Source organism: Ciona intestinalis, unplaced genomic scaffold (assembly GCF_000224145.3).
Source record: "Ciona intestinalis unplaced genomic scaffold, KH HT000376.1, whole genome shotgun sequence".
Lineage (NCBI taxonomy): Eukaryota > Metazoa > Chordata > Ascidiacea > Phlebobranchia > Cionidae > Ciona > Ciona intestinalis.
The window spans coordinates 1-9,455 of record NW_004190697.1 but is presented as its reverse complement, the minus strand read 5'-3'; the positions used below and the strand labels follow the sequence as shown (position 1 = coordinate 9,455).

General features: G+C 36.7%; 1 protein-coding gene across 1 annotated transcript; it reads left to right on the top strand.

Moving 5' to 3' along the window:
- Window positions 1-37: 37 nt before the first annotated feature.
- Window positions 38-9,262, top strand: LOC100180647 (fibrocystin-L-like). Its single transcript, XM_026839526.1, has 18 exons — window positions 38-142; window positions 642-825; window positions 1,291-1,553; window positions 1,921-2,154; window positions 2,435-2,538; window positions 2,949-3,084; window positions 3,448-3,617; window positions 3,924-4,093; window positions 4,577-4,725; window positions 5,004-5,169; window positions 5,562-5,673; window positions 6,272-6,398; window positions 6,786-6,962; window positions 7,233-7,410; window positions 7,753-7,907; window positions 8,200-8,371; window positions 8,759-8,836; window positions 9,106-9,262. Exons 3-18 carry the CDS (start codon window positions 1,337-1,339, stop codon window positions 9,245-9,247), a joined length of 2,487 nt encoding a protein of 828 aa, XP_026695327.1. The 5' UTR covers window positions 38-142; window positions 642-825; window positions 1,291-1,336; the 3' UTR covers window positions 9,248-9,262.
- Window positions 9,263-9,455: the final 193 nt, after the last annotated feature.

The following is a 9,455-nucleotide window of genomic DNA, read 5'->3' as shown; positions in this document are numbered from 1 at the left end:
CTATGGACTCCCATGACAGCTTAACTTTCACCTTCCAGGGAGTTCGTGTTGTCGCCGGGTTTTCACCAACGGTAACCGTTCATCCACAACCTTGTCATTAACTTGCGTGGAACGCATTCATCACCGGGAATCATCTATCCAGGTAACATGAGCAGCATCCAGTATTAGTGGGATAAATATCATTGGTCCATTTAAAGTCCTTAGTACTACAGTGAATGTTGGCAATGTAGCCGATGGCGTGTCGCAGTGCTTGGCACCTGCCTCCAACGAAAATGCACAGTGCTTAGCGCCTGTCTTTAACCCAAGGTTCCGAGTTCACGGGTGCTACCATTGTGGGCACATTTGTTTTAGGCAAGACACCTAATGGAAATTTCTCCAACTCAGTAATGGGTTGTCCAAATTGTCAGTCATACAGAAAACAATCACCAACAAAGTTACATACGTGGTAACTTGTAAGCGTACTTGAGGTGTATGAAACAGAACACCCATGTTATATTGACTGTGGTTGCCCCGCCATGCAAGGATATATAAGTTACATACGTGGTAACTTTTAGAGGGACATGGGATGTATGAAATAGGGCACCTGTGTTATAATGACTTGAACTCTGTTAATGTACTTAAAGATTAATTTGTTTGTACAGGAATATCGGTTGGATCCAAAGTCATTGGTTGTTTTGGAGGCCTTGACTTGCATGGGAAGAAACACAATGTGTTGAGGAGCGACCTTGCATCAACTGCTAACGTTGGAGCTCAATCTATCACACTCCGTGATGCTGTGGATTGGGTTGTAGGGGAAGAGATTGTGATCACAACAACAGGTTACAGGTGAGTTTTGGTGAAGAACAATTATCTCCCATGAAGTGAACGCTGGGAATTTGGGATGAGTGTAACTTCTATGTGTGTGGGCAATAACAGATGTTATAACAGGGATGTTCTGCTTCATACACTTGTTGAACTGTTTCATACCCCTGTTCAAAAATGGAAAAAAATGATAAAATTTGATTCAACCAATTTTAAAATAAAATTTAGTTATTTTATAGATTAAAAAAATATAACTTATTTATCTTTGTGTGGCAGGACAAAGAAAGTTGGTTTTGATGATTAAACAACTATGTAATGCTCACTAAGACGCTCACTTTCCTACAAATTTTAAAAATAGTTGGTTGTAAACAGAAACTAAATTCAAAATATATTTAATTTTTTGGGGGTATTTTAATTTAAACTTGGTAAAAATATTTTTTAATAAATCTTGTAACAGAATCCAAGTAAATAAATATTTTATATTCCTAGATCAATTGAGACAGAGAAGAAGACGATAACTTCTGTCTCGGGAGACATGAAGACAATCGGACTCAACAGTGCGTTGGAGTATCGTCACATGGGCGAGACATACTCAGTGAACGGTTTCCGTTTGGAAATGAGAGCCGAAGTCGCTTTGCTGACGCATAACATCAAGATTGTTGGCGAGTTGTACGATACGATTGATAAAGAAGCATTTGGTGGAAGGGTGTTGGTTGGGAGTACCTCCAGTAGCTCTGGTGATCCTTTGACAGGTGAGGTGTATGTAATATTTAAATGTTAATATATATATATAATAGGGTGGGGGAAGATGGGACTTACTTGTGCTATTTGGTAGTAAGCAAATAACATTCAAAGAATTATAAAACTGTATTCCACTACTCACATAGACCGTTGTTAATTGTTAAAAACAAGATCAGGATATTTGGATATTATGTACTAAAGGTTTCCCATCCACCACCATAAGTTAAAATATTAAAGTACAGTTGTAAAAAGAGGATTGCGAATAACCAAAAATCAAATCAATGGCTCTGAGATACCGAATCGATATGTATAACTGTTTGTGTATTATTTTCCCGGCAAATCCATCAGAAATTCAACATATTTCCCACGTTCTTCTAGGTTGGGCTAGAATTAGCAACGTTGAGTTTCTGAGAGCCGGTCAAGAGGGTTGGACCGAATCCTACGATCCAAGGTTTGGTGTCGCGTTTGTGAGAACTGGAACAGTTTCCGCTGGGCGTCCTTCTTACGTGCAGAACTCTGCTTTCCATGATTCGTATTCAACCGCCATTGGCATTTTCGGTGCAAGCGGAATCAATATAACTGGGAACGTCGTTCACAGAGCGATTCATGACGGTATTTATCATATTTTAGTTAAAAGCACAACAATTGATGATTATGATTAAGTTAAATAGTTAACGTTTGATAAAAACTTTAAGTTTGCTTGATTTTTTAATGAAAACTAGTCCTGTGATTATATACCCCTCGCACTGTTACTGGATTTAAAATACCTAAAAAGTAAAATATGTGGAAACTCACACGGAGGTGTATGAAACAGAACATCTGTGTTATAATGACTGTCGTTTTTCCGACATGGAAAGTTAGTGTCATTTATTCAATAAATGGTCTATTACAGGTATCAGAGTCACTGGAAGTAACCACAGAGTTATTGGGAACCTGGTGACTGTTACTCTCTTCAGGGGAGCATATGGTGACCGGTTTGAAAAAGATAACTACTTGGTAAGTAACATTAAAGTCAGCATGAGGTGTATGAATACACCATGTGTGTCTCGTGTATAAGAAGACACCCATGTTATAACTAGACAGTGAGCATGAGGTGTATGAATACACCATGTATGTCTGGTGTATAAGAAGACACCCATGTTATAACTCCACATTGAGCATGATGTGTATGAATACACCATGTGTGTCTGGTGTATAAGAAGACATCCATGTTATAACTCCACAGTGAGCATGAGGTGTATGAATACACCATGTATTTCTGGTGTATAAGAAGACACCCATGTTATAACTCAACAGTGAGCATGAGGTGTATGAATACACCATGTGTGTCTGGTATGTAAGAAGACAATTATGTTATAACCCAACAGTAAATGTACATAAATAAACTGTGTATGTTTTCAATACAGGATTGGCAAGCTGCCTTCCAACTTTCCGAAGCCACCGACGTGGTTGTGGTGAACAACACGGCTGCGGGATCGGAACGAATTGGTTTCCATGTCGATGGGGAAGCTTGCGATGCTGGAGATGAAAACGCATGGATGGGTGGGTACATGTAGTTCTGTGAATCTAACCCCAAACCAGTGCTCATAAAGTAGGACAATTCTTGTGTTGTGAGATGCAAAAAACCAACGATGTTATTTAGAAAACGATGATGTGTAGTTGGAAACTCAACTCAGTGAACATTGGGTTGTATTTAGCCTAAGTCCAAGGCATCCTTTGCCGTAGGATGCACATAAATTAGAGATACTTTACCAGAAGAAATATAAAGCATTAATATGTGTAGTTTAAAATCGGACCAAGTCCGGCATTTGCCCATCTCTAGTCTTTGGTTTCTTGGCGCACATTGACATAGAAGGACCGTACATCAAAGAAATTATCTTATATTTATATATACATGCTTTGCAGGCAACGTGGCACATGGCTGTCTTCATGGCATTCAAATATTCATACCTGATGGCATCTTCCCTTGCTCAATGCTTCGTAACTTTGTGGTTTACAAGTCGTGGGATTACGCTATTTACCATCAAACACAGACAAGTGTAATCATAAAAGATACGATCATTGCCGATTCAACGGTAAATTAATGTTTGATTATTTGGTTCAAATAAACTTTAGCCTTAAAAACATGCTTCTTAAAGGAAAAAATGTAAAGTAAAAACAGTTTAAGGGCTACTGTTGAAACGTTTTAATTTTCTAAGTTGTTGCTAGGTGTGTGTGGCAGATTTAGCTGTTGCGTTAAAAAAGTATTTGTTGGACTTCTTGTTGTTTTTCCTCAGTTTTTGTCAATGGTATAGGTTTAAATTTTAATAAACTAATATTTTAAAATGAAAATAAATTTATATTAATTTAATATGAAATTAAATTTATATTAATGTAAATAGGTTGGTTTGCTTCCTGTCCTGTTTGCACCACCCGCATTGTCGCATACATACATTAACAAGTTCTCCAAGTTGGACAATGTTCTGTGTATTGCACGAACCGACCATTTCGATCCAACTCAAGACTTCATGGATGAACGAACCGACAAAAATCTTATCGTCAGAGACTTTGGGTGAATACTTACTATTAAACGATTTTAACGGAAGTTTGACTGCACCTAGCGATTTCTTTTTGATGGCAATGTATTTTCATGTTTAACATTTTAAAGGGTGCTGAGCTAGTATGAGACATTAAACGACGGCTCGATGTCTATATACAATAGTCTAAAATCCGAACCTATTTTTGAAACAAAAATGTTTACTTTGAATGATAGCAATCTTTATAATTTAAACAATCAGCTATAGAATATAGAATGTACAGTGTGAAAGAATTGACAAAAACTTCTTAAAGATTTCTTCCCTAACGACCCCTATAGACCGTTGTTTATTGTTTGAAACATGACCAGGATATTTAGATATTACGAGCTAAAGGTGTCCCATTTTCACCCCCCTCTACCATATAATTTAATAGTGACCGCGGGGTTGGAGAAATTGTATGTAAAACAATTTCTTATTAGTTTTTTACACTGGTGTTTACAAGAATATTTTGCAAACAGTAAGGTACGTTCGGCACCACGAAACCCTCACGGAGGAAAGACATGCCTTCTCCTGCCCCTTTTCCAAAGTGGAACCACTGGATCTCCATTCAAACCATTCAACAATAACAAGAACTACCCAATGTTGCACGGCGTGTTTAATATCACAAGTAATACATGATTTGCATATCAACAAGTGGCACATTGTTGCTCGGTTATGTTTTACAATAGTAGCTGTTATTTTAAAAACATGTTAAACGATATCTCAAAGTAAATGTATCTTTAAAGTTGCGTGTATAATTTTAATCTTATAAAAAAAGTTTGAGTAAAAGTAAGATGTTTTGCATTTATATTTTTATAACGCATTGTATACATGATGTTAACATATAAACTTGATGAGATCAATGTTAAGATACAACACATTAACCTTGGTCAATGTATGTTGCAGAGTTCACCGCAAACAACGTCAAGTTGCAAGCAGATGGAACCAGAGATCTTGTTATGTGGACAAACCCCTCAAATGAAGATGCTGTCCATCCAACAATTCTCTCACAAACTTCTCTCATAAACGTAGAAGAAGCAAGCAAAGTTTTCATTGATCGCCCAAGTCTTGGGTAAGAGATTGATCTTAACTCTCTAGTTTAATTTTATATTTATATTAAGTTTATATATATATTTATATATATATATATATATATATATAAGTATTTGTATTAGTAATCTGTGGATGCACAGCGTACTTTGCTGCCTGGAACACAAAGCCACAGTCGGGCCATTTTTTCTAGAAACGTATTTGAATTGTTTGTTAACATTCACAGTGTACAAAATAAGTCAGCTTCAGACTGGGCTGGTTAAGTTGGAGCTTGTACATTATCACTAGGATTAAGTCAAAATATATGCAGAACGTTTTTAAATTGTAAATTACAAACATGTTTCAACTTCAAAACTAAGATTTAGGCCAAAATAAAGGTAAGTCAAAATTTTAAATTTATGTTTTTTTTTACAGAAAGATCAACCCAGCTGATTGTGTGGACATGGAATGTGATGCCAAGAAGAAAGTTCTTATCAAAGACGTGGATGGTGGTTTCCTTACAGCTCCTGGTTCTATTATTCCACAAGTCAGTTGTGACTATTTTATTGAACATATTTCGTCTGCTTTAAAATATACTGGTTTTATATTTAAGAGTGTCCATGAAGTGGACAACAACAACTTGTGTTGGGGTTTATGTAAAGATACTTATGTTATAACTTGACAGTGAGCATAAGGTGCTTGAATATAACATGTGTGCCTGGTGTATAAGAAGACACCCATGTTATAGCTCGACTGTGAGCATGAGGTGTATGAATACACCATGTGTGTCTGGTGTATAAGAAGACACCCATGTTATAACTTGACAGTGAGCATGAGGTGTATGAATACACCATGTGTGTCTGCTGTATAAAAAGACACCCATGTTATAACTCTACAGTAAGCATGAGGTGTATGAATATATTATGTGTGTCTCACTGTCTAATGTATATTAAGACACCCATGTTATAACTTGACAGTGAGCATGAGGTGTATGAATACACCATGTGTGCCTGGTGTATAAGAAGACACCCATGTTATAACTTGACAGTGAGCATGAGTTGTATGAATACACCATGTGTGTCTTTGACAAATGTCACTAATGTTAAACTTCTTTGATTGCATAAACATAATGATTTGTCACCCAGGCTGAGTTTGGGTGGGATGACGACAGCGAAATTTCACGAGGTTTAGGAGATTACCGAATCCCCAAGGCGATGTTAACGGGAACTGAAGGAACCAGGATTCCTGTGACTTCAATTGCTGACCAGAGAGGTATCTTGTTTGCTACTAGATGATGTATTGCCAGAATACAAACATCATTTTGTTATGCACAAAACAGTATGTACGTTTCTATCATCGTATTGTGCCATAGCCCTCATGAAGCCGTAGCCCTCATAATAACTTCTTTATTCTTAGAAAACCAAAAAAACTTATCTTGTTATAATGTTGTTTTTTATGATCCGCCATACATGATGGTTTACATACCAAACAGTGCGGAGGGCTTCTCCAGGTTTATTAGTTGATGGATTCACAGACATTTATCACTGTGCAAATGGATCTTCTCAAAGAAATCTAGGAAAATGACTGATATAACTAACATATTGATTTATCTTTAACTTGTAACACTCTTCTGCATTATAAAAACCTCCATAATCACAGGAATCATAAGAAACAGTGCCTGCACCTACAAATCAATATGGCAAGCATATGACTGTCATGGTGATGGAGTCCTTGATTACCAGATGTTGGTTATTGAGAGTTTGGATGATGATACTGAAACAAGAAGGTTATCACCTGTTGCACTTAACGGTGGCAGAACCATTGATCTCAACAACGGTAAGCTTGTGGCTATAAAAGACATTGCAGTTCATTTGTGCAGGTCGGTGCTTTTTAGTAAACGTTGTTACGACCCAATTGTTCAATTTAATGGCAAAGTTTGTCTTCAACTTTGCATAAGCACAACTTTGGACATCGTTTATGTTTACAACTTAAATGCAAAATACATAACTACGCTGCATTCCTTCAGAAAAGTTTATTCTTTACAAGTTGTATCGTATATAGTTTATGCATATAAAAAGTTTTAATTTCATCTGTTAAATATTCCAGGTCCACAAGATCACGGCTGGTGCTCCGGCTACACTTGTCAGAAGAGAATCTCCACTTTCTATGTCATTGTAACAAGTGGAACTCACTTCGACGTTTTCTTCACTGGTTATGCTCCAAGAAACTTGAAGCTTCATCTGCTCAACGTTGAGAATGATAAGACAGTCCGCGTTGCAATCTGGTAAGTTTACGTCTAATGCTATAACACACTTAGCCATAGCTAAGACAAGAGGATACATGCTCAAGGCTAGTCGTTGCTACCTTTGTGTGCGGCCTTGGGTTATGACAATCGCTTTAAGATTTAATACATATATATATAGGTAATTATATAAGGCATTTGACAAAGCTTCCTTTGGTGTAAAATGTCATTAGACCATTTAATATATCTTTACTTAATATTACACAAATTTTATACCTGTGTGGTATATGTGTTTAATACTGTAATTAAACCAATAAAAATTATTTTTATAAAGTTGCTTTGGTAGGAAACCTTTTTTAAAAATATTATTCAATACAAACACAGGTATCCAAGACCTGAGAGACTTGACGTTTACCAAGCAGAGAAAGATCTTTACATCTTTCCACAGAATTCATTTTATGACACAACAAGAGACCTGTGGAACACAAAACAACCAGACACAAACACACCCGATCAATACAAACCAGCCATCGATTCTGGTTTGTTTCTTTGATGAATTATAATTTTATTCATTAAATGGGAGGGGGGTTTTATAAGCTATAATATAGCAGGGTGGGGCAAGATGGTGCTGTTTTCATTCACGTTTCTCGACCACTTGGGTGAAAAACAAACAGTAAATGTTTATAAAATTGAATAACCGCATCCCCAAGGCCACACAGCCACAATGTTTGCATCAAATCTGGTATCTCTTAATTATAACATCGCTCATATATAAAATAAGAATCTATACTATATCAAACATATTTTACCTTTAAGTATTCTCCACTTCAGGTGTAAATGGAGCAAACTACATTGACCTGAAGACCCGTCTTCTGTACGTCACAATCAGGGGATCAGAACCTGTTAAGATCGTCACCGTACCAATGGTTCAGATCGCTATCGGGTTCCCTGCTATTTCTGTTGACGATTTCTTCGGAGATAACCTTGTCCAAAATCTCGCTACGTGAGTCATTTATATTTTAGTTGGGTGGGAACTGTCTTGGACTACCTTAGAGTCTGCTGTAGGCTTAAGCTACTTTATCTTATCCATGGTTGGAAGGTTAGATAAGACATGACATTTGGTTTGTTTGGTCATTTATATCCTCATTGGTGGAAACTTAAGTGACTTCACCATAATTGCCGCTCCCATGCCCACAATTGATTTGTTGAAGATATTGCAGTGTGTGGATAAGCAGACATGACTTATGGTTGGTTTGGTCATTTATATCCTTAGGGGTTGAAACTTGAGTGACTTATCCATGGTTGCCACTCCCATGCCCACAGTTGAGTTGCTGAACCTGTTACAGTGTGTCAATAATTGTTATAATAATGTTTAACTTTGTAATACCAGATACCTTGGTGTTCCATCGTACAAGATACGGGTGGTTAACGTTGTGAGAGAAACTTCTAGAAGAAGACGAGATCTCAGGTAAAATATCAAAATTCATGATTAGTTAATAAATTATTTTAAGGCACGTTATAAACCAAGAGCTCAAAAAAACAACAACGCATAGTACGGTATCTACGGTGTGTTTGTACCAAAACTTAGTCAGTCAAAAAGATGAGATTTTACTCCAACTCATGATACCGGTATCATGTGTTTGTACCAAAACTCCAAAGTTGTACTCCTGTCATATCATAGTTGCACTGCATATATCTTACCACAAGTTAACAACTGTACCATTATCACCCTGACAGATCCAGACGCAGCACAGATGTGGTGACGTACACCATTGAATATGGAGATGAAATTGTTAACGGAACTGGATCGAACGTGACTTCAAATTCCTCGCTTGCAGCTGAGTTCCTTAACCAGGGCGTCACTCAGGCAAGTTTATAAGATATCTATGTTTCGCGATGGTTAATGCGAGTTTATATAAGATATCTATGTTTTTATGTTTAAGATATCTATTTTGTTATCGCGTCTGATTTTCTTATCCATTCTTGTGAAACTTTCTAAAACTGAAATTTTGAAAAAATTTTCTTGCTTTAATTAACGAATGTTTTTTTTCACTTTATTTGTCCATATTACATTCCGTTAAAGATAA